General features: G+C 42.2%; 1 protein-coding gene across 6 annotated transcripts in view; it reads right to left on the bottom strand.

Moving 5' to 3' along the window:
• Positions 1-2317: 2317 nt before the first annotated feature.
• KANSL1L (KAT8 regulatory NSL complex subunit 1 like) overlaps positions 2318-26179 on the bottom strand; it is a 61782-nt gene continuing 37920 nt past the window's right edge. For 3 of the 6 annotated variants that reach the window (XM_013952230.2, XM_067298737.1, XM_067298740.1), the window contains 10 exons: positions 21221-21380; positions 17596-17706; positions 16521-16658; positions 13983-14107; positions 12849-12973; positions 11824-11878; positions 5957-6069; positions 4729-4909; positions 3783-4085; positions 2318-3687 (listed from right to left, as the gene is read on the bottom strand). In XM_013952230.2, coding sequence (XP_013807684.2) covers positions 3837-4085; positions 4729-4909; positions 5957-6069; positions 11824-11878; positions 12849-12973; positions 13983-14107; positions 16521-16658; positions 17596-17706; positions 21221-21380 — 1257 coding nt within the window. In that variant the 3' untranslated portion in view covers positions 2318-3687; positions 3783-3836. Of the gene's footprint in view, positions 3688-3782; positions 4086-4531; positions 4625-4728; positions 4910-5952; positions 6070-11823; positions 11879-12848; positions 12974-13982; positions 14108-16520; positions 16659-17595; positions 17707-21220; positions 21381-26179 lie in introns of those variants that run through there. The other 3 variants (XM_013952231.2, XM_013952232.2, XM_067298738.1) reach the window with 3 other exon arrangements.

Here is a 26179-nt window from a genome sequence, read left to right as displayed (position 1 = left end):
GTGATGCAGAGTCAGTGAAGTCACACGGGCTACCCAGGCCCAGGGCAGACCGACAGTGCAGTGGCACTCTGCACTGGAGAGCAGGGTAAAAGAAACTCTCGTCTTCGAGTAAGGCTGCAGCTGGCTGTATGCTCCATCCATATGGTGGCATACAGCACATACCGGAGCAATATAAAAAGACTGCAGCAGACACATGCAGAGCTTAATGTTAATAGGGCTTAGAATTCTGTATTTGTACTTACATTCCATTAAGGTCCTGCATGGAGAGATGAAGCAAGTGTTTAAACCCTCATAGCAGCAGGGAGCAGAACATAAGCGGCCTTAAAAAATTCTTGATTGAAAATGGTAAACCAAGCACAAGGGAAGTAGTAGCTTTCTTTGTAAGGCTGCAACACCCAAGTTTCATGTGTGGGGGCCTTGCTGCATAATTTCACAGCCAGCCTTTGTAATACCTTTGGCCACAACATTACAAGCAGCACTGACAACTGTTTTTATAGCTTAACAGCTAAAAGACAAACAGCTTTTTTTGTTGTTTAAAATTTTGAAAAGGAAAAACAAGCAGGAGTTTCTTGCACATTTTACAGCCTCAAGCATGAGCCTAACTGAGCTCTCAGCCTGTTCCCACCATCAGCCTTCCCATGACTCTAAGATTAATGCAAAACACCAAAGCGACTGGAGGTGAGATCCCAGCTCTTAACAGAGATGGGCTGCAGGCTGTATACTAGAGTACTATTACCAAGTGCAGATGCAGGCAGCACATGGAAAGAAGATGAAAGGAAGGGGATGTCCTGTGACCAAGTTCTGTTAAGCAAGTTTTCTAAACTTGTCCCAGTAGTGAAACAGTGCTACGGAAAAATACTGTACCTCACGGCGGCTGGAGCAAGGACTGCTGCAAGAAGGCTGCACGAGGTTAGGTGTGCTGCGGGTGAGTAGCATAGCCAAGGGCTTCCCAGAAAGCATCTCATTTGACTGCATTACCTAGTGCGCATGCAGGCAGCGTCCCCCACGTGCTGCCCCTGCTTAGATGAAAGGCTGCGGGAAGTACGCAGTCACCATGAGAAAAACAAGTAAGTGCGGCCCATTCTTTGTCACCCCCCGAGCCTCTCCCCTCCCCACTTACATGTGCCTCTCACCTGATGGTAGCAACCTGCACACCAGTGACATTTTGAGAGCAGCTCCTAGGCGGAGGCTTCAGGTAGCAGAAATGCTTGGCGTAGCGTTCTCTAGTTTCACAATTGCGCAGGCAGCTCTTTCTGTGAAGGCAGTCACAGTTTGCTGTTGCAAGTCTAGCCAGCTGAGAGGCAAATGTTAGAGAAAAGATTTCCTACAGTGGAGGGGGTGGGTATGACCAAATAAACATTTTTATAATTTGTTCATTTACAGAGACTTTTTTTTCAGTCTCCTGGCTGCCCAGTCTTTCTTTGCCAAGCCTTTTAATTGCTGTGTTGTGAGGCACTATCTGTTTGACCCGCGGGCTAAGCAAAAGCACCTAAAGCAGGCACAAAGAAAATGTGCTTTCCCTTGCTCATACCAGTAACCACTTGTAGTGACCCCTGCAGCTGGCGAGGTAACAAGCAGCTGCTTTAGCCCAGCACACTGGGGAGTGACCCAAAGGCAACACAGTGATTCTACAGGACAGCACAGCTGGGAACTGAACAGCAACGCAGGAACTGCTTTCCAGTGACCAAACTTGGTCCTTCTCCTTTCTCAATCTTTTTGCTGCCTCATTTTAACACTTTTTTTTTCCCATCTAGAGAAACACTCTCCCCTTACTATAAAATACTGGACTGCATTTCCATTTCCTGGCTACACCTTCAAGACAACAGCTAAGGCATCCAGCTGGCTGGTTTACTTTGTTCCAGCTCTAAATTGCAGAAACATCTCACACTGCCCCAGGGATCAGCCAGGGCAGAAAGCCCTGACCTTAAACCAAAGCTGTGCAAGAGCTGGTTGGATCAGACTTCCTAATGAATGGATAAAGGTATGGAAGACCTGCAAAGCACTTGAGGCACTTTAGCTTTCAGAAACCATTTCCCAACAGCAGACACACATGCAGGAAGAGAGAAATGGGAAACACCTCTGTGCTCAGATGCGGGGTGGGGGGGACCTTAGCCTGAGAGCCCACTAGCTACTGAATGAATCATTATGATGCACCAGTGCAACTTTGGTGTGACAGCAAAGCTTAGTGGCACTGCCCCTTTGGTGTGTTTGCAAAGCCATTCTCAGGGCCAAGCACGTCTCTGTGCCAAGAGGAAGTATTACTGCTATTTCTTCACATCTTTCAAAAGGCCATCAAATTCAGACTATATACACCATATATAGAAATAACTTTTAATTAAAAAAAAACAACCTTGCATCAAAGATTATTGTATCAGACATTGAGGCAAGATTCAAGTTTAAGACAAACCAGTGTTAAAAAAGTGTTTAAAAAAATAATCAGAATGTGCAATAAACTACAATGTAGCAATAGGTTGTAGTGTTGAAACTTTACTGAACTGTTTTCAGATGTCCAGTGTATATTTCCTGTCATTTTGACAAAAAAAAAAAAGAGGAGGAAAAAAAAAAAGGAATTGACACTAAAACTGGGTCATCTGTCCAGTGCCATTCAGTTCAGATATTTCAAGTGGAAGAAAATTTTGCACAAAAACAGAGACTCCTATAAAATTGCCTTCAACTGTCCTCCACAGAAAAACTTCCCATTGACTCATTATACTTACATTCAATGCTTAATCTTTGTTAGTATCTCTTGAGATTGCAGAGGCATTGCAAACTATGCTATTTAAATGCAAGTTTAAACAACTTGCTTTTGTTTCCTCACTGTGAACTGGCTGGGAAATTAAAAGTCTATCTCAACTCACAATGGAAAGCTTTGGGGCTTTTTTCTTTATTGGTCTTCTAGACATCAATAATCTTTTCCTTTTCAGCTAGTCACCAAATGTTGGCATACTTACGAGACTCTTAGAAGGCACTGTACAGAAATTTGAACAAGACTTTGTGTCTTTAACATATTAAAGCAAACTGTTATGAGTCTCAAAAAGTCTTCAAAAAGAGCTGCATCACTGCTTTGACTTGACTCCTCTTTCCTTCTGTTTCTCTATACCCACATGACAACCAGAAACACTACTTTGGAGAAGCAGATATATCAACTATTGAAATACAGTGGACTATTTCTATCTTATTGCTTGAGGACATCTATATGAAACATGCCCTGGCACTACTGAGAGCTGAGTAACACATTTTAAGCTAGATTCAAGACTTCCAGAACTCCTGCTTTCAAACTTATGATTCTTACCTATCCCTATCTTATGCATGGATTATACACATGCATTTAAAGAGAGGCAGAGTTTTGACACAAGTTCATGCCACACAAGAAAATAATCAGAAATTGTCCCTTCTCACTATCTTTTCAAGTAGTTTTTCTGTGTTCAGTTGAAGTTGTTTAAGGTAGATAGCATATCCTGCTGTACCAGAATCCACTAGAACCAGAAAGGCATTTGAAAACAAGCAAAACAAAAAAAGGATGATTATTAACAAATGTGGCAATATGACAACAGAAAGCAGTGAATGGTGCCAGCAATTTATGTGCGCCCACTCCCGACATTGGGAATATTAGACTTCCAGCTTGAAATAATTACTTTCTCTTGGGGTTCAGGAAGAAGAAAGTGTTGTCTTTGGGATTTATCCTGCCTGTTACAAAGCAAGAAAGAAAATATATTATGTGCGGCTAACATACAGGTTTTGAATTGTGCTGTCATACATTGTGCGAACAAGAGAGATTTTACCTTACACTTTTCTCCATCTTAATTGGCTTTCTTAACGAACCACATTATTCCCTGTCACCTTTGTTTTCTCGTATTGTTGATTCCCAGGCAAACATTTTCGCAGTCTTCTGGCTCTTCTGTAGATTGTTTTTTTGGTAGATGGCCCTTGTCTGGCAAACCAGTGGGTGTACAAGAAGTACAGAGAGAGTCGCTGGGGAAAGCTCCACTTGACATTTCAGTCTGATTCGTTATTTGATCTTGGCACAGTAAAACTTCTACCTCTTCATCTTTTAGTGGAAAAACTCGAAGTTCCCACAGCCCAGACTGAAAGGAATCAGAAGGGTAGGAGTGGGGTTTGATAAAGAGAAAGGGGGGGAAAGGGATTTCAGTTGAGTCTTGACTGATTTGCTATGTGCAGAATGATCTGCTATCAAAAAACAAATGAGTATCATTCTTTACAATGTTTGCAGGGCTCTTCAGATAAAAGAATATGACACTGCTAGGCACCAGCTGTCCATGTAAGCTGGCTTCATACAGTTTTGAGCTAATAACAGAGCTGCAATTGAACAGGCACAGTACAGGAAGGGGGAATGCTCTCTTTTTCCATGGTGCCAGACCACTAGGACACCTGTTCTCATAACAATTAAGACTATCTGGAACCCCTGCCAACATCCCTGGGAAAGATTCAGTATCCCTGAATCCAGGCCTGCCATACTCGCCTCTAAAACATGTGCCATGTTTACTGAGCAATGAAAATTTTACCTGTTGACAAATCTTGGACTTCATTCATAAGGGATATCAATCTAGTTCTAAACAGGAGCGCTATGTTCAGTCCACATAAACTAGGGCGACAGCCTGAGATTCTGAGCAAGGAGAGAGGTGGATACATTGAAGTTCTTTGTTTTAGGTTATGATCCAGTGGTCACTGAAGACCTGACCAAACCCGGAAGCTACTAAAAGCACCTACCTTTGCTTCCTGGCTCTCCCCGCAGAGTTGTGCAATCCCTGAACAAACAGAACTGTGGGCTTCAGACGTCAGGTCAGGAACAGGTTCAGGAGCACAATGCAATGAGGCGTAGGAGCTGCCGTGGTGGTCTTTCTGCATTGAATCTTGGCTGTGTCGTCCATCGGCGTTTTTGCTGTAAGATCTAGCATAGGAGCAAAGAGAGGCTTAAGACCTACTCCCTGCCCTTTCACAAACTGGGAACAGTTTAGCTTTTCTTCTCAAAATATTGCTCTATATGTGCTACCTACATTCTACTTATTTAACATAGAAGAGCACATGAAAACACAAGGTGCTCAATAACCTCATGGTACCAAGCCAAAGCAAAGAGTGCTCTGTGGAGGATCTAACAGGATAAAATAGGGCTGGAACAGTCCCGTTCTGACTGCAGACCAGCCAGTGGTTTGTCCTACTCCTGTGCCTTGCTCCGCACGCTCCCCCAGAACTGTAATTTTGGACAGCAGAGGTCAGTGAGCTGTGGGCTGTTCCCACTTACGGGAACACAGCATCTCTCATGGGAGCCTGCAGAGTCCCGACCGCACTGGCAGCCCTTTTCTCAAGGATGAGACTGTGCCAATGCAACTCGAGAAGGAAGAGCAGGTCCTCGGGCGCCCCTCCTCACCTCCACTCTGGATCGCCCCAACAGTGCACGCAGACTCCCCTGGCTGTGTATGGTAGGTACCCTCACTCTCATAAGCAGTCATAAGAATTTTTTGCAACAAAATAACTGTTTTGACCTAGTCTTTAATGCAAATTTGAACTTGATATAAAATACTGAAATGCATTCTAAATGTGAGGTGAAAGCTGACTTGTTCTTTCAGCTAAGTCAGGTAAGTGAAGAAGGGCTCGTTATTACATTCAGTGGCTAAAGTCATAATAACGGGGAGGGGCACAAGCTAACACTACGAGGCATTCAGTACAGGAATAAATTTTTTTTTAGTCACTAATACTGGATCGCTAATATAGTTATAGAAAATTGGATCACCTGGCATACATGCTTCAGCATTGCATAACTTTCCCTTTTCAGCTACAAAAACAAACATATCTCGTACCGTCCCAGGCAAGCTAATTAATGAGGCTTGCCCTCATTTTCAAAGAAGTTCTCTGTGGCAGCGTTTCTGAAACTGCTGCACTGACACAGACAACTGCAGTGTTTCAATGGGAATGCTCTTAGAGAAATCAGTACACCTGCCTGCTATTCCTTCTGGGCCAGCGGCTCTGCTCCCACAGCGACCACCTTGCTCTCTCTCTTTCTTCATACTTTGCATGACGCAAGGAAAAAACTTCATCTGACAGATCTTCGATCTGTAATTACAAATAATAAGGGATAGCTGCTGCCATAATTATGAACATCACTAAAAACAAAGACAGCTGATATGATACATAATTCTGTGAAGATCTGTTCACTGCACACAACAGAAGATGACACAATGTATACTTGCAGTATAAAGGCACATAAAAACATAAGCATTCAGCTTATACCACGCATCAAAGCTCCCGTATAGGGGATGCTGTCATGTTCAGCTTATTTCGTTGCATGTCTGTGGTTGATTTGAATGGATATAAAAGTTATACCCCAATGTGACTAACAAATTTTTCCCTGTTGTGGGAGACAGAAAATTAAGAGGACAATTATTCATTTGTAAATCAAGTCAGGATAGAAAGCACATTATGAAGATGAGCAGTAACACTAAGAGTTTCCGGAGAACGCTTTAGGATGGGGCTGGGAGGCAGCGCTATTTGCCAGTGCTCTTTAAGCATGGAGGCATAGGCCCGAGATCACCAAGGACAGCAGTAGCTCCACTTCGAGAGTAACTCAGCAAACCTGAGGTGCCGCATTCCTGCTATGAAGCCAACCATAAAATGGTTTCTGCTTTGAAGAGCATATTCTTAGGAAATGATTTGCATGCCTCCAGGACAACTTAACACGAACCTGATGCAAGTGTTTTAACTGCTCAGTCAAACAAGAGCCAGCTTTTTAGGTAAAACTCCTCAGATGCAGATACCAAATCTGACCTTCACTTTGAAATAACTCTAAACTGTGCCAGCAAATGGTCCAGCCCAGAGACCATCCTGCAGTCTGGGGAGTGTGCGTTGAGAGGGGGGGAGGGCAGCAAAGTGTTCCTTGCCCAGCTGTGTCTAAGCAGCAGCCCTGGTGTGCTGCCAAAGGAAAAAGGAAGATCTCAGCTCTTTCAAAGTGCTGTAAACCACTCAGTGTCTTCAAAGTTCACCTAAGAAGTTTTGGGGGGGGGGGGGAGCAGAGCATAAGAGTGCTATAGTTGTGGCTTTTACACCAGCTGCTCCCAATTCAAAGGCAGAGCCAGTCTAGGAATGATGAATTCTTGGCCATAGGAGTTGTGAAGCTGCACTGCCAGATCAGTCCTGGACAACAGAGCCTTACCAGGAACTGGGGGTCAGGGAAAATAAATTGAGTTTTCTATAACAATAAAAGTTTCAGGGCTGTTGTTATACAAGCAATGATGTTCATCACGTGATTTATTTGATAAAATAGGGGATGAAATGCCACAGAGAGAGCCATACCATGTAGGTTACACCGTCAGCTGGAAATTAAATACTCTACTGCAGAGAACTAACAGCCCTGAAGTTTCTGCTGAAACCTTTTCTACATGAGGTCTTGCAGAACTGGAATAGTTCATGATCACCATGGCTACAAATGCAAAATATTGCAACTTGTTTATGCTGCTCACCTGGCCAGAGAACACATTTCCAACCTAGGCTGCTGGCTGGGAACTAGAGCCCCCCATAACAAAATTTAACTGACTCAATTGAAAAGCCCCAAATGACTTCAGTGATATCTGAACCAGCCACGGGACCCGCCTGCCAAAGCTGGAGCTGGCTGGGTCCTCCCTAACCCAGCACCCAACAGGAACCTTCAGAGAAACAGGCCTTCTTTGTCTGCCTGTCTCATGATTTCTTTTTGAAGACTCCTCATTGTTTTTATTTATTTATGTTAAACACAAACCACTTTGTCAGCTGCTTGGCTCCTTTCATGCAAGTCAACTTAATGGGTTTCCTCCTCTCTTGGGAATTCACCAGCTCTTTAGCTTGGATGGCATCTGTACATTGCTGTATCTCAGTCCAGATTCTGTCTTTCCAAGGTCAATGATGTATAGTGTGAAAGTGAGAATTTTATGGACTACAAAAGTGCTATTCCCACAGGGAAAATTCAGGATTTTTCTGTGTGCTCAGATTTCCTTTGAAGTGGAAACAAAAGATAATTTTGAAAGACAAACTTAGACTTTAAAAATACTTTTCTTAGCAAATTGCCAAAACTTCTTTATGCTGGGAAGAAACTTCATTTTTAACAAGCTTCCTTTAAAAAAAAAAAAAAAAAAAAAAAAAAATCCAAGTCCACATTCCTCTCCAAGCAAAGAGTTTTGAAAAAAAATACTGAAAATAAACCTAACTGCTCCTTCTCCACAGCTCATATCAGAGATTTAAATACTCGTGTACTTAAAATGAGTTTTTGTCCTAGTCTATTAAAGACTAGCAATTAATATATTTTCTCATTTAAAAATTATTCTTTATTCTATGGATAAAATCACCACGTTACTGCAGAGTATAAGTTCTCTACTTGGATCACTACAGCCTCTGTCCCTCCCCAACTTTGTAAGACTTCACATATTTCTCCACCAACTTTAGGTTAATTTACAGTTACTGTAAATGGAAAAATTTGAAAAATTTTCACTAAGTTTAGTTTGAAAAAGGACAAAGAGAACTGCCATTACTAAGTGGAAGAGTCTGGCAGCGACACTGAATGGAAGTAGTATTGGAAAGGTCTGTTCATGAGGCATGTCTCATGATCTTGCTCAAAGAAAGTCTTAAAGCAAACTAATGTTTGTTTCCCCCCAGAGCATCTAGTTGAGCTACGAGACACTGTACATTCATGTCATATCAGACCAGGAATAGTTTTGAAAAGTTCTCCAAACAACATAAGCAAAGCTAATTCATCCAAACTACACGTTCCAGCAACGACACAAGAAGCGAAATGATGCAGTCTTATGTTTCAATCTTCCACTTCACGGGAAACAGTCATAAACCATAAAAACACTTATGCAAAACTAATTACAGCAAGAATTATTCCAAAGTATTTGCCATTACTGAAACAAACAACTACAAATAAACTCAATCGTTACTTTACAAACATGCCTTGCCAGAAACTTTAACCTGGGCAAAAGGAATTAAAAACAAAATAAGACAGGAAAACCCATGCCACACCCTTCCACGAATTAAAGCAACAAGAGATTGCAAATCTGTACATACAGACCAGGAAATTCAAACACCGTATTTCCAAAAAATTAAGTATGTTTAGCATGAGCAATAGAACAGACACAGCTAGTAGACTAACTTTTGTATTGCCCAACTTTTTAATGTTTGTCCTGGTAGGGAAAATTTCCAGAAACAAATATTAGGCACCCAAAAAAGGTAAGCTTTTTGTACTCAACTAATGACACTACAAATAGGCCTGATTTTCAGAAAGTGCCAAGCTCACATCCTTAGAAGTGCGGCTCCCATAGAACATGACAAATTTGGGACCCCACATTTTTTTCTTAACTCGTGGAATCGTTGAGTGCGAGTCTATTGCACTGATACAGGCTGTTGCATTGGAAGCCTGTTAATGAAATGAAGTGGGAGAAATCCCTAACTGCTGGTTGATGCAAGGACAACTCCAGAAACTTTAAATTTAGCCACTCGGAAGCTACGCAGAAGTGAAACTACTATACGATACCACCGAAGGCAGCTAGGCAGTGGAAAGCTAAGAGAAAGCTTACTTTATATAAAAGCAGAAAGTACATTTTGTGCTCCGCATCTCTCTCTGGTCCTTCACAGATAATTTACTGAAGCTTGCCTTGATTTCAGTACAAGGAACAATTTCAAGACTGTGAGACAGAGCATGAGTATAGAAAAGGTAATGCTTTTCTGTCATCTTTTTTTCCTTCTCCCCCCCAAGCTTACTCAGTAACAAAACTAACTCAGCCTAAAACCTAAAGCAAAGAAGTGGCAGAACTATGATCAGACAATGCCAAACAACCTTGTTTTCTGTACTCAGAAAGCATCCAAACCACTTAATATGATCCCAAAAGAAAGGAGGAAAAATGGCAAAGGATGATTTAGACAAACAAGATCTTTAGCACTAGTCTCCCCTCTCTCCTTCCATATTGTCTGTCAGTCGCCGGGTAGAAGCAGTGGACCACAGCAGGAGGCCAAGCTGCTTTGTTGTACTACTTTTCAAGTATTTCCTGGCCAAACAAATGAATCACACAGGCTCAACTAGTAATGCCAAATACAAATGTACTGGGAGAGCTACTAAACAAGCGATGAGTGTGCAGACTTTAGAGAGAGACACCTCAAAGTCCATTCAGCTACAAGTACGTAAGACAAGTTGTCTGTATGGCATCCAAAAGCCAGAAAACCCTCGAGTCCTCTCAGCAAGTCCCCTGAAACCCTGGAAAGAGAGAGACAAATCACACTTGAAACTCTTCTCCCCACAGATACCAGGACAAAGAGAGAGAAATGAACAGCAGGTTCTCAAGGGACAGTGTTCCTTTGCTGCCTTATTAGTTATTCTGCAAATAGTTTAATTAAACATCCTTGCAGGAGCACTCTCCTGTGTTTGTAACTTGACCTTCCCGCTCCAAGAGAAGATAGGGGAAGTTTCCTGCTAACAGAGACAGTACCCAACCAAAAGGCAGTGGTGCAGGTGACAAAATCTGACCACCACCAAGAATTTCACGCCTGTGAGAAAGGGCAGGGACAGTGTAAGGTGTTCTCCTCTTTCAGGGCCCACAGTACAGTGTCAAATACAGAGATAAGCAGCAAAGACCATGACGCTCTCAGGAAAGGAAAGGTTCACTTCCACCTTTACTGAGGAAGCTGTCGTTCACGGAGAGTATATTTCCTACCCCAGGGAGTGGCAGGCATAATAATTTCTTTTTTTTGTTTTTAGCATAATATTCTGTACTTTTAAATAAATGCAATCTTTGCTCTACCACTAAGGCACCTAACCCTGGTTGCAGAGATTCTCTGAAAGTGAAGCTCAGGCAAGATATGCTAGATCAAGGTATGAATGCAAGTCCTGGAGCTACAACAGCTGGTAGTGGCCTATGCAGTGACTGGAGGGAGACTAGAGATATCCAAAGCACAGCACAACTGGCAGGTTTCTTTTCTGACACTGGGAAAAGACCAGACAAAAAAAAGATGATGAGAAGGACACAAAAGCAGACTAGAGAACAGACCCACTGATAAGTTCACAATTGGCTTAGGAAGTGCCTCAGACCCCTGATTAGGCAAGAGAGGAATCCCCCAACTGGAAAGTCCAGGGACATTCCCTAAAGGAAAGAAAAAAGAAGGAAAAAAAAAAAAAGTGGAGTCTTATGTCTGGAGGAAGCAACAGTAGAACACAATGTGCAAACTTAGCTCAACAGGCAAGTGGGAAACGCTGAAGGTTACACTGTTCCTGACAAAGCAGAAAGAAAAGTTTGCTCCCATCAGCAGGAAACTGAACATTGAGAAGGAACCGAGAAAACCTGCTGGTTCCGCAGGCAAATCACCAGATTACCTCCTGAAGAGCAACAGGCCAAGGGAACCGGCTGTGAAAGAAGACGTGAGAGAAAAACAGCCATTGTAGCACAGGTACCGCCAAAGAGAGCCATACCGGGAGACCCAGCATCAGAGTCCCCTGGAGCTGGGGGCGCTGAGGTCTGACCGAGGGGACCCTAGGGGATCCCTGACTGCGCCTCTGCGCTGACGGCAAGGGATGGATGAGCCAAACGAACGAGTGAACAGGCCACCTCCTGTAGGCCGATTTGGAATTACTGTTCCTCTACGCCTTTGATTCTTAATGGATAGAGTCACACTGATGTCACCTATCAATGGGGCTGAGCTGGTTGAGAGAAGACGCATTTTCACAAATCTGATATTTAATACTTTATTTTTGAAATTTGAAACTTACCCGTATTTTCATTAAGTCACTGACTTCTGAAAATATATACCGGTTATCACCATTTAAAATTGTTAGCTAATTAAAATGCAGCCTACCTCTTCTTCATCTGTATGAGATCTTTCCAAAGGTTGAAATTCAACAACTCTCCAGCTAGAAATGAGACAAGGTAAGTCAAATTAAGTCTACCTAAATGCTGTTTCATTATTTCAACAGTAAAGACGACTCTTCTGTTTCAACACTACATCATCACTCACTCCTTCCTCAACAGCGCTTGTGCTTCAAAAATTCTTTCAAATAAAATAATTTCAATTTAAGGTGCTGAAAAAAACATACCCTAATTTTAAGCTTTGCCTTTTCCAACCCAATATCTAAGCTTTCCTTTTCTCAACACACTAAGCTCTTTGATAGTTTTTAATAATATTTTTAGCTTTTAAAGACAGTATAAAAACTGACATGCAAACTGGAGATTTAAAATATGAAACAACTGCATTTTGCGATTTCAGGTGATTTGCCAGTAAGCCACCGATTTACAGCACAGGAGATCAACTACTCTGTCTTAGAAATCTAAATATATTCTGTGTTTTTCTGTTTTGTTTTAAAGATGAGATGTCTCTAGAATCAAGGATTACAAATAATGGGTTTACACTGTATGGAAAATGTTAAGCTTATTCTACAGTATCAGAATGGATAAAACTTAAAAACATATGCAAAAAAATTTTTTTCTATTCAATTCACTGAAGAAAATTAACTTTCTTCTGAAACATAAAACACCAAAAAGACAGCAATCTCAAAATAACCATTCAGAGAGAGTCAGCCTAATAGCACATGTAAGCCCACAAATATCACTAGAATTAAGATGATATAAACACACTTCTATTTTTAGTCAGCTGTGCATCTGCTGCTGCTCTGTGCATATCAGACTATTTCCCTTGTGCTATCGGCTGTCCATTCTTCCCACCACTCCAGTCTTTCATCTACTCCTAAACACTAATTGAAGTGTGGGGGGGAAAAAAAATCTTAGTATTATGAAATTATCTAACTACATGTTAATGCTATTCTTAATTAACATTCTCATATTCATTTTGCTATCTTTTTGTAAATAAGGAGATCATGAACAAACCTTGGGGTAAGGATTTCTTTATATTGTAGTTTCTCCAACTTTGATGGTGCCACCAGTGACATTGGAATAACAATGTTGTCTATATCGTAGGAGCTCTCACTTCTCAACCTCCTCCTTGAGTTATGCTGTAAAATATTAATACAAGGAGATTCATCAGCTCAAATCATAGGAACCACATGTTAGCTGAAAAACATAAGAACTGCACAAGGAGAAATTCTGCAAACTGAACAGATTTACTAGAAGCTGAATGACTTTTTTAAAGGTGGAACTTCTGAAAGATGAAACAGTTTAAAGATTTGTTGATTTACTCAATGCTGGCACGACTGTTACTGAAATCAGTGGGAGTTTCTCCTCCCCTGATTTCAGCTACAGTCACTTCTAAATACTTTTGAGAACTTTTAATTTAATGCTACCTTCTTCAAATGTTCTGTCTATAAGGAAGACCTTCTAGGATCCATCTACTAACCCGTAACCCAAGTGGTTCTTCAGTGTGATACAGTTAAGAATTCCAATTCCATTGGTCTGCTCATGGAAGGGAAGATAAGAAAAAGTGTGCATTATCGAAACTGCTTGGAGGATGCAGATTTAAACTCAGCTACCCAGTATTCATTCCAGGATTGAAACAGGAGGATTTGCAGAGCACCACTGTACTATTAGGCTTTGTAGAACTACAGGCCTGCCTGAAATCTGAGTATTAAGATGATGATATCCTTATGAACTGCAAGAAACCAGAGTGTGTTTCTGCATGGACTTCATTGAACCAAAGCTCTATTGTTCCTCAGCAAACTCATATACCAGAGCTTTAAGCAGTAGTTCTGTGCAAGAGGTTTTAAATAGCAAAGATGAGACTTAAAGACTATGAAATTTGAAGGAAAAAAATATTAGAGGCCTAATGCCAATAAACTAAACTTAAAATTCAGGTTTACGATCTGCAAGATTCTTTTACAAGCAAATACCTGTTTTGGGAATGCCACGTATCCAATCTGGAATAAATTACTTAATCTAATCCACTTAATTCACTTTTAAAATGTACTTTATTTTAACACTAATTTAAAGCCATGTATTTCTGGATTATTAATTTGCACAACTCCCTGTTAATGTTTCAGTTAAGACACTGATACATTTTTGGTTTACCTGTGATGAAGTGCTGTGAGTGGGCCTAGACATCGCATTGACACTGGTCACTGCAGCAAAACTGCTATGGGATTCTGGTTCTGCATGTTGAAAGGAAAACGTCTCAAACCTAGTGTTACGTTCGCCTGTCGCAAAAAACAACAACAACAAATATGCGTACTGACCGTTGTCCATTACACTAAAGATATTTTTCCATACAGTAATAGGAAAATCATTTCTAGAAGCCCACAGCTAACCACTTAGATTTAATGAATACTAAAAAAAGCTGTCTAAATAAACACTTGTTACTCATGCTGTCATTGTTGCTCCACAAAACTTGTCCCTCTCCTAAGAAGAATTTCTTCTCTTGGAACCAACATCACATGATCAGACCCTGCTTCTTTTACCGAAGCTGCCGCGGACTACACACACAGCCAGTGCGCCCCAGGGTGCGCTTCCCTAACGGGGCTCCATCTCCCCAAAATACTGGTTAACTGAGCCCTGACAGTTTCTTCCTTGGAAAAAGGACACGATAAAATTGGCAGCAAGGGTGACAAACAAAGTTAGTTTCTAGATCTCCATGTGGGATTTCTTCTAGTACCGGTTCACTGCTCCAGACAGACTGTAATTCTCACCTGTTCTTGTTCAGTCCTAGTGTAAGTGGCATTTAGGGGGATTCAGAAGTTAACCACTGCTGTCCTGCATTCCTACCATCCTTAATTTGCAGTAAGAAAATAGAACTCAAATTCAAGACAAACTAATTTAAGATACAAACAAATAAAAAGAATCAGCAGATTCCAAGATGAAAAAAAAGAGGTAAGACAGATCCTAAATACTGTATTGCATCGTCTGGGTCAAGTACATGAACTCTCCTCTCCCAGGCAGCTCTGCAACTCCTTGGCACACAGCTTTTATTTTTGGCCTTGTTCATCAAGCTGACCTTCCCCCATGGATAATTTCTCCTAGTCAGAGCCCAAATTAGGAATAAATATGTGGTACTACACCCTTAGCACTAATAAGCTAGAACTTCTGCTGCTACTCACAAATACACCACAGAGCAGTTTTCTGGCATGGGGAAATGCCTGAATGTCTATGATCCTTGCGATAAAAGATGACTTTTTTCTTCCATTAACTTAAAGAGCTAAATGCCACTGGCAGAAGACTACATATAACTTCAAAAGGTTTATACCAAAAAGCTTCATCTCTTACTAGCTCCCGAGGAATTCAAACTGCTGCTCTCACTGTGCCCAGCAGCACACCTGGAGCCCGGGAAGCCACGTGGCCGCGAGCAGCAGGGCGCCGGCACCCCGCTTTGGGAGGCTGGAGAGAGGGCAGGAGGGGAAATGGGAAAAGGGGCCCCGGTGGGCGGGAGGGGACAGGGCAGAGCAGCCCCGAGGAGGAGGCGGGCAGAGTGCCAGCGAAGGCTGCACAGCAAAGGGAAGGAAAGGGCTGTAGCACACAAGGGGAACTGTGCATCGCATTCAGTCTGTCCAAAAACATCTTTTAGTCTCTCCTGTAACTTTTTCATCAGTAGTGTTTGGTTTTTTTTCCCTTTAAATCCATCATAATTTTTGGCTAAATCATCTGTGATCTCTGCAGTAATCCCCATATCCCTACCTCTACTGCAAGATTACACCACCAGCTTTACCTATAAGCACATTTTTCCATAATGTTAACTGATTATTTATGTATTTTAATTCTTTCTTAGTGGAAATTTTAAACCAGTATACTCTGTCCTCTTTCTTACTCTGTGATTTATTTTGCTCAGATCTCTCATGAGGAATTTTGCCAGAAGTTTTCCAAAAGTTCACCCACAAAACTTACAGTTTTATCTGGAATGGAATCTGTTAGGCTTTTAGATTCCAATAGCACGGAGAGGTAAGATGTGATTTTTCTTCACAATGGGACACTAAATTCTCTGTCCCTAAGCAATCATATTACTCTCTGTGGCTCTACAGACCTCTCATGGCAGTTTCTATTAATTTACCTAGTGCTGAAGTACAGATTCAATGGCTTGAACTATAAAGACAGCACGGGTGAAAACACTAATTATAAACACTGGCTACCCACAAGTCCTCTTAACAGTCTGGAAGGAAACCAGAACCACAAATGACAGTACACAACAAATGAAACACAGCTGACCAAAGATTCCAGAAATAGTAAATGTTTGGTTGAGCGCATGATTTGACAGATAACTTTGTAATTCAGTCTGTTTCACTGACTACTTAAAAAATAATAATAAAAATAATGGCAACTGGCATTAGAAAAAACACAGCCAGACTGCTAAGCAGTTTCCTTAAAAAGTATTCCAGAAATAACAGAAGCTTGTCTACTTTTGTAATATATACTGAAGAAGAAAGAGAAGGATTACTATGCTTTAAAATAGTTCATTATTTTTATGGTGCTGCAAGTCCATTTCTTCAGTCCTGTAAAGTTTCACAGCAGTATCCTTTTTGAAGATAATTTAAAATTCGTTCTTAAAAGCCCAGTGATAACAAACTCATTTACAGGGTAAGTATTTTAAGTAGTAGTACTATCTAAATACCATTTTTGTCTTACCTACTGCTGTCTCACTTAGGTGCCTTTTCTTTCTTCCCTCTGACAGCTGGTCAGATGTTCCTGACACTGACTGACACTTGGAATTATATAAAGAGCCACTGCTCCATTGTTTGAGAGAAACGTTATGTTGATTGTAGTCTACAACAGAAAAAGCATGTATTAAGTTGAACATTTATTTTCCACTAGTACAATTTACAGACAGTCTAAATTGGAGAACTATTTATAATGGAAAAAGCAAAGATCCAAGCAGTAAACAATACAGCAACCAGGCATCTGTGCACACAGAGAGCCCCCCGGCCAAGTGCTCCCCACTCGGCCTGGTGCCCTCCTGCGGCTTTGGTGGACTTGGGTCAGTGCAACACAGATATATTTTTCAACTTTTTCAACTTTTTATCTAAAAAAAGAACATGAAGAAACAATCCCAGTGCAATCAGAAAATGAACCAAGTGGCAAGTCAGTCAAGTAACCTACGAAGGTCTTCATGCGGTAAGACCCCTTCCGTTTCTTCTTCCTAAGACAGATGCTCACCTCACTTGCCATGACTGGGAAGGACCCAGTTCCCCAATCCCACCAGCCTCGTCCATGTGCCCGAAGTGCTTTGCTCCATCGGGGCCCTGGTGGGATTCTGCCGTTGCCAGTGGGCTGGCATCTCCTCCCGCCACGCTGCATGGACACCTGGCATGGCCTGTTCTTTCATTTTTATATCTCTAGTCTATTTACTAATAAAAGCAACTAAAGTGGTACAATCCCATACTATGAACCCAAGTATACAAAATTTGAGGACAAACTCAGACTTGCATAGTTTGGTTTTGTTCAGGAATAAACTTTCACCTCTGATTGATGACGGTACAGTGGATATACTTATTTTTTATTTGCCCAGAGCCTAAATATGCATGTTTTACTCTGATGCAGTGCATTCTGGGAAGTGTTCTTTTCTGCCCTTCCCAATCCCCTAGCCAGTTACCTTCTCCAAAAATCTGCTTTGTGATAGTTTATAAATCAAAACTTCTTCAGGGCAGAAAATACTGGTAAACTAACCAAAAAGAGTCTTGCAAACATATTTTGCCTTACGTACCATTGTCCGGAGACATTTTAAACTCCACCCCCAGAGACGGTGCATCAACAGGTTCTCCTTTAATGTCATCCTTTCTTAACAACGTTTCAAAATACACGTGAAGAGGAATATCTAAAAACAAACAAACAAAAAACCCAAAGGAAAAAGTGTCTATATGAGAAAGATGGCTACCTATGAACCAGTGAATTATTCATCAGTGCTAAATGCCTAGGAATCGATTGACGCAAGGTTATGTAATATCCTCTACGAGCAACATAGCTGCCTTGAGTCCTTCGGCTCCTGAAGGACAGCAGCGCAGAGTAACTCCTGAGAGGACTGACCGCCTGTCTGTACAGCAGCAGTGACTTCATACAGTCAAACTGAAGTCAATACAGGAGAGAACGGCCTGAAAACGGAGAGAGCCGCAAGGAAAACCCAATCATGGCACCTCAGAAAAGCCAAACCAGACAGTTTGGAGATGTGGTTTTTGCATATGTAAATCAAAAAATTTGAGGCAAGGTAATTCCCAGCAAGATAATTATTGCATATTTGCTACCCTCCACTGTAGACAAAGCACCTGTAGTATTTTCTATCAGGTATCTAAGACAGACAAGTACTATGCAGAATAATCTCCATTAATTGCCTGGAGGCAAAAACTCCTCGTTTTTATTAGTGTCAGAGACATTAAGAGGAAATACGTCATCGTAAGAAGCAGGCTTGACAACTACTAAATCCAGAATGAGAAAGGGACTGAGGGCAGGGCCAAAGGGGAGGCATGAAACCACTGTTATTTACATACAACCTTAGCCTCATGTGCCCCGAGGACTTGCCAGAAGAGGAACCTTCAACATACTTTGCTAACTAGAAAGAACAAATTATTTCGATTTGATACTGATCTAACCAGATACTTTGTCACAGGACTAAAGGTGACCTGCAAAAGGTATTTTCTCCCCCAAGGTTTTTGGCTCTTTTCCTATTCTACATCTGCATGAAACAAAAACATTTATCAGTGGGGAATGCTTTTCAGTGGGGAATCACCTGGATGTTTCAGAGATTGTTTATTATGTGCTCATACACCTTAATTAAAAGGGCAGGAGCATTTGTTTCAGTTAAACCACAGGCTATGTGCAGAAATACCAGAAACACCTCCCAAACTTCTTAGATACAAACTACAATTTTTCTGCTATTCAGGCGCAAGTTTAAAGAGGCACTTTTATGCTCAAGGTTTGCTGCAACCACTCACATACTTTCTGGTAAAAACCCTTAGTGAAGTGGAAATTCTGAAGGGAAGACTATGAAATGTAACGACAGTTACACTTCCAGAAGCAAGAACACTAGTGAGTCAGTCCAACTGCACTGTATTACTAGGTTACCTGCAAATTGTGATTCTTCCTTTAAAAGTAAAGAATAGGTACAACAGAGAACAACATCTGCATCTTGAATCTGAATCCCTGTCTGCTCTTCAGCTAGGTGGCAACACTGCAGATACTCTTCTCTTTAACCTGCACGTGAGCCGTAGTGGACCTGCGAGAGTGGAGACCTGCTACGGATTCCCTGTCCACACTTGCTCTTTTCTGCTGGCTGCTGAAGAGTTCTCCAAACTGAGGACTTGCTTCAATCCCCGATTCCCTTATTCCAGGATGGAGTGTATACACTGTCAATCTGGGAAGACAGTGGGTTTGATTAAAGACTCGAACAGTTCCTCAAAAGTCCCAGCCTCACATTCAGGATTACTCTGTGGCAAAGAATCCTCTGCAAAATAGCAGGGTTCCTGTACTGGTCAATAACTACCTGGAAGTAGGTTTTTCCTATGGCAAAAATCAAGACACGTGAATCCCTTCTGCCGAGAGCAGCATTTAACATGCTGTTTTGAAGTCTCAAGTGTTGTCAAGTCAGCTGCGCTAGTTTCAAGGCTAAGAAGAGTCAGAAACAACATCTGCATTACTGTTTAAAAAACATTTAAAGAATCAGTTTAGAGAAAAGATGAACTTCAAAGATCACCAAAAAAGCTGACTATCACAAAAACAATTAGAAAAACTAACTAAAGCTTTTGGGGCCTACAGCAAAGGGCCTGAACTGAAAGCCGCTCATGAAAACAGCAGAACAAAGATATGCCATTCAGTGGGCAAAAGCACTATCGAAGGGACTACCACCGACTCAGAGGGTTGTGATCAGCAGCACAAAGTCCAGCTGGAGGCCAGTCACTAGCAGTGCCCTCCAGGGCTCAATGCTGGGGTCAACACTGTCTAACATCTTCATTAATGACCTGGACAACCAGACCAAATGCACCCTCAGCAAGGTTGCTGATGATACCAAACTGGGAGGAGTGGCTGATACACCAGAGGGCTGTGCTGCCATTCAGAGAGACCTGGACAGGCTGGAGAGTTGGACAGAGAGGAACCTCATGAAGTTCAAAGGGAAGTGCAAAGTCCTGCATCTAGGGAGAAATAACCCCATGCACCAGTACAGGCTGGTGGCTGACCTGCTGAAAATCAGCTTTGCAGAGAAGGACCTGGGGGTCCTGGTGGACAACAAGTTGAACATGGGCCAGCAATGCACCATTGCGGCAAGAAGGCCAACAGTATCCTGGGCTGCATTAGGAGCAATGTCACCAGCAGGTCGAGGGAAGTGATCCTTCCCCTTGGCTCAGCACTGGTGAGGCCATCCCTTGAGTGCTGTGTCCAGCTTTGGGCCCCGCAGTACCAGAAATATACAGATTTACGGGAGCAAGTCCAGTGAAGGGCCACTAAGATGATTAAGGGGCTGGAGCATCTCTCATGAGAGAGCTGGGACTGTTTACCCCAGAGAAGAGAAGGCTCAGGGGGATCTTATCAACGTCGACAAATATCCGACAGGAGGGTGTCAAGAGGAAGGGGCCAGACTCTTCTCAGTGGTGCCCAGCGACAGGACAAGAGGCAATGGGCACAAACTGAAACACAGGAAGTTCTGTCTGAACATAAAAGCACTTCTTCACTGTGAAGGCGACTGAGCACTGGAACAGGTTGCCCAGAGAGGTTGTGGAGTCTCCATCCTTGGAGATATTCAAACCCCGACTGGACACAGTCCTGGGCAACTTGCTCTAGGTGACCCTGCTTGAGCAGGGGCGGGGGGTTGGACCAGATGATCTCCAGATCTTCCAACCCCAATTATTTTGTGTGATTCTGTGACTCGATTAGAAATAAAGTAACCTGAAACATGAAACTGCTTTCAAATATTCAGCGTGCTAGAGAAACTTTGAAACTTGTTTTTACAACTGTATTTTTCATAATTCATTTTTCCTCAAACTTTAAACTCTGCCCATTACTGCATAGAAGACCTATGCAGACAGTGGAAACTGACTGCTTGCAGGTGATACCAAAACAAAACATTGTGAAACAGGCAAAACCACCTTAACCAGAAAGTTTTCCCTGGCCAGTCTCTTTTGGTTGTAAACATCCTGCCGGAATGTGAAATCTAGAAGATGTGTTTTTCAAAAGTCAGGATGAAGGCAAGATGTTTATTTAGTCTAAACTCAAGTATTTCATCAGTGTGAAGTCTTCTATAAGAGAAGTTCTAAAATCACTCAAACAAAAGTTAGCCCATGAACTCTACAACTCTCACAAACACAGAAACCCTCCGTTAGAGGCATGGAGTTGGAGTTACTTACCTGAAGGGAATGATAAGACCGGATGGAAAGAAGAGTCCAGCTCTTGCACATAATCTAGTATTTTAGATGCCGTACTGTCACTATCGCTCAAAGGTGAGGCTGCAGCCATATACGGTAACTGAGTTTTATACGTCAAGGAGGCATCTCTAGATGGCAAAGTCTGCAGGGATACACAGAGACAAAGGTTAACTTCTCCTTTACTCACTTCCTCAAACTGGACCAGAAAAAACAGCACCTCAGTGAGTGACACTCTTTGCTATGTGAATGGGAAAAGTATTCCTACAAACCTGAGCTGGTCTAAATATGAGTAAGTATACTTATCCCAGACCATGGTGCACCATACAAAGAATAATAAAAATAAGAAATACCTTTTATTTAGGGCTAGCAAACAGTTCCCAAAGTTTCCAGGGCAGAACATAACTGTTACGAATCATTATTTTGTTATATCCTAAGACCGACAAACGCCTTAAAATTCCCAGTCCAGTGCAACAGGCATGATACAGATACACAAACAATACTAATGCAAGACTAAATACATGGGTCTTCTCTGCTCATCCCCTTTGATGCCCTGAATTCCTTAGTATCTCTATCTCTAGACAGTTTGAGCTTATAAATTTTAATGCAAGACACAACATTAAACATTTTGAGCACACTGCGTATTTACACAAAGCGGGAGAGCAAAGTCCTTACCTTGTTATAATTTAAATGTCAGATAAGCAACCCAAACAGAAAAGATATAGAGCAATAAATATAGGAGAGGGATGGAGTAAGGATTGATTAATATGTAGTAAGAGGAATCATATGAAAGAGGAGAGCTGCAAAGAAAGACTTATTTAAGCTGCTTGTTTGCAAGGCACGTTAAAGTATGGAAAGCATACTTCATGCTTGTGATGGACTGCACAGTAGTGGTAGGGGCATGGTACCAAGAAAATAAGGCAGAAGGCAGGGTGAAAATGGAGAGAAACAAAAAGCAGGATGTGGGCAATATGCTGAGCTCTGACAGAAAGAAGGAAAGAACTGAATGTGAAAGGATACAGGGCCGTAGTCAAGAGAAGCCAATGCAACAGAACGAGCTACAGAAATACTGCAGGGAAATAGCGCTGCTTAGGCTACTTTCGGCCTTACTGGATACTAAGAGCAGTAGCCCCAAAGGTACCGATGTTCTTAAGGGCTTCCACTGCCATGTGCAAAAAAATGGCTTTTGCTACTTTGCCAAAGGCTACGAAGCTCAAAGGCAGGAGGGGAGGGAGCGGGGGCACAGGGGGGCCGACACCGTGCTAACTGCCAGGTTTATCATCCCCCGGAATGAGATTTCAGCTTAACAAACAGTATGAATGAATACAACAGCGGAATTCTTGATTTTCTTATGATTTTTATGGAGCGAAAGGGGAACATCTAGCAGCTGCAACAGAGGCGAATGATCAAATGAACCCTACTTGTATTTTTAGTAATTCTACGTTCTGAATCCAAGAAATCTCTTTAGCTGTTTCTTCCTGCCTGAAATATTCCTGCCTGTACTCGAGCAATGTCACTCATCGGTCAGTGACGCGGTGATTATACCCACAACCTAACCGCCCCCTCTGCTTACTGAAACCAGTGCTCTGTCAGGCGGCATCAGTATTCATAACACGCTCCGCAGGTCAGAAAATACCCCATAAAAATGTTCTCTTTTCCCTCTCCTCCCTTCTTCTCAGCCACACAGTTCCCTGCGCTGGTATTTTATTGCAGCCTCTATTAAAGTCATGTAAGTTGCACGTTAGGAAGCTGGAGCAGGGGAGAGACCCTGGGGTGGGGGGAGTTTGCTTCACAGTTTGTTCAAAGGAAAACATTAACAGCCCTAAATCCACCTTGATCCCCCTACAGAGGTTTACAAAGAAGTACTTCCAACTTAATTTGGACAGAGTTCTTTTCTAACCCAGGACTCCTTCGAATCAGTGCTTTGCTATTTCCTGCGACAGACATAGGGGACTCTTCATCTGTTTAAGTTTAAACATCCACAAAGTGTTGGCAGAGCCGGGACTTGTGTTTGGAAACACTGGAAGGATAAATTTGAAAGCAGATTTAATGCTTCTCATTCTATGGCCCATTAAACTAAAGCTTAAATAGCTTTTAGGTAGTTGCTCTACCTTCAGTATAGTAAGGGTTTGCTTTTCAAAACTGCAGAAAAGCATATTTCCCCTCAAGATTGCATTTGTTCTTCAGAAATGAGCCAGTTTCCCCATGGTCCACTAATTAAGCAGCTACTGCACCCTCTGTGCTTGAAGGTTTTTTTCGTTTGTTTTTGTGTGCAGTTTTTTTTTGGGGGGGGGGGTTAAACAGAAATGAATCCACATTACAGTAAATCATAAATCTTGTTCTTTAAAAAAGAAAACCCAAAAGGATTAGACCTACGTATACTGAAATCCAGTCTTTTAGTTCTGGCTTGCTTTTTCTTCACTTTATTCCCAAACACATTTAGAATACAGCTTATAGCTAAGCCTGCTCCAGAACATGCATAATATGGTTAAATAACCTTCACTGTCTCAATCTATTTTGAAACAGTAACAAAATCCAGTTGCCAACATTTATAAATACCAAATTCTTTTCCTCATGTTGTATGTGGTGGGAGTTACAAAACTCTATGCTTCAATTTGTACATTATTTCCTTGAATGCTCTGGCATCAACATTTAAATAATTACATCTGTCATTAAGTCAGTTCATCATTCAAAAGAAAATACGGACTTACACTGAAGCAAGAGCTATTTTATTTTAAATGCCTGTGAAGTTGCTAGAAATGAGCTAAACAGTCTGGCAGAGCCTGTGCTCCTAGCTCTGAGAGCTGCTTTAAATTTCTGATGGGGTAGTTTTCCACTGGAAAATGCTGAAACAGTGAAGTCATGATATTTGTCAGGAATATTGATTTAATCAACTCTTGAAGAAAAAAAAAAATTACTGAAGCACTTCATCCTGGAATGAAAGCACGTTGCTCAGCCAAAGAAAGTGCTTCAACCTTATTGAAACAGCACTGGAGAACTTGTTTATTGGAAAACTGCGCTCTGCCAGCTTCCGCTTCAGCACGGAACAGAGTCTGCAAGCCAGCGCGACAAAACAGCCCCGCAAAAGAAACACCCAGCCACAGCAACGGCAAGTGGTTTCGAGAAAGTAAGGCATACCATCTTTGGAGGAGAGGCCTCCACAGCAAGCCTGGCTACAGCGGCAACCCCTCCGAAGGCCAAAAAAGGTATTAGCAAACTCTTATCAAGTTTCCTCTGCTACGCTCTACCTTGCACGTATCTCCTGAAACTCTCTTCTTCCCCATTGAAATACCAAACCTCATGCTTCCTGAGCTTAAGCAGATATGAGGAATAATGTTACATTAAATTGATTCTATCATGGAAAAGAAAATACACTGTATTTAAGAGGAAATTAGAAGCGTGCAACCTTTACATTAAAGAAGGGCTCTGTTTTAAACTTCTTAAGGAACAGTGGCACCAGCAGAACCCAGCTTTCGATAGTATTATGAATTTTAATCTTCTTGCAATCTGTTTTCTTCAGCACTGTTTTACTGGGTCACAGAAAATATAGTGAGCAATTTATGTTGATATTCAAAACACATTCTTGCACTTGCCTGTGACAAATTGATGCCTTAGTCAAAGCCCGATTAGCTCATGCCTCTCTTCCAGAAGGACCAGAAAGCTGAACAGTGTCAGAAACCATTCTTTGTACTGTGAAAAAAGTTTGCTTCTCTGAAGCAAACACTTATGCCTAAGTGTAACAACCCAACAGAGAGCCGCAGTTCAACTGCACCAATATGTACGAATCCAGTAAGTTAATTAAGTTAGCTCAAATATACTCCACTGAATACCTGTCACGTCTGCTTCTGATTACTTTTATAAGCCTGAAAAAGACAAGGAAAAAGCATCTATTCCCCCCCGCCAAACACATACACTCAGCAGTTCACAGCAATATCAAAGGGGAGGTTTCCCCTTCAGTATAAGGGCAAACGAGCAGAAAACTAAGCGCAGAGACTTAATCATGGGATCCGAGAGAACCGCAGTATCAACGACTCTGAACATTGCTCGTTTTTTATCCTCTAAAAGCAACGCGTACAGCTGCATCCACGCACCTCAAACAAACCGAGCACCAAGTCAGCGGCTTGCTGCTGTGCTTTAGCTTTAGCAATTGCCGCAACAGCCAACCCACTTCTTCCCGGCCTCCCTCTTCTGCACGTAACCATCTGCTCTGAGCAGAGGTGCAGCCCTCTGACAAAGCATACAGTTAAATGAAATGCTTGTATTTCACAGGCTAAATATCAGGCGTTCCCTAAACTAAGTACGCAGCTTCAGTGCGGAGCGAAGGCAACGTGCCACACACGGGTAGGGACAGGTTACCCCGAAAGCCCCGAAGATCATCCCTCGTCAGCACGGAGCGGGAGGAAGGCGACAAAGCCTCGAAAGCATCCCTACACGGGAAGGGGCATAGCAGGCGAGGCCAGGGATACAGACCGCACCGCGCACCCTCCCCACCAGGCGGGGTTTCCACGGATGTCGAAGGCACTGATCCTTCCTGCGCTCTCGCCCGCGATCTACAGATCTACAGGAGGGGAAGGCGCAGTGATGCAAAGGGCCCCGGGGCACGAAGGAACCGGGCTGCCTCCAGCCCCTCCGCCGATAAGGACAAAGCGGCAGATCCTGGGGCAGACACTCGTTTTTCCAGGAACAGAACTGGGAGAAATTGACTTTCGTAAAACATTAATGACAACCTGCTCAGCATCCAGCTTGCCTCAAACTCAGTTTTGGGTCAGTGTCATAAAAGGATCATAACTTCTACCCTTCTCACAGGCCATCCACCTCGCAGGAGTATAAATGTAGTTTAATTTCTTTAGTCCTGCTTTAAGCCACTGAGAGATGGACTTTCACCTCCTCTGGGAGATGCACGCTGTATTAAACATCCCGAAACAAAGACCTTTTGTTCAACTC

The sequence above is a fragment of the Apteryx mantelli genome, chromosome 6 (genome assembly GCF_036417845.1).
Source record: "Apteryx mantelli isolate bAptMan1 chromosome 6, bAptMan1.hap1, whole genome shotgun sequence".
Taxonomy (NCBI): domain Eukaryota; kingdom Metazoa; phylum Chordata; class Aves; order Apterygiformes; family Apterygidae; genus Apteryx; species Apteryx mantelli.
The sequence above is the reverse complement of the archived record's forward strand: the minus strand, read 5'-3'. Positions and strand labels throughout refer to the sequence as shown.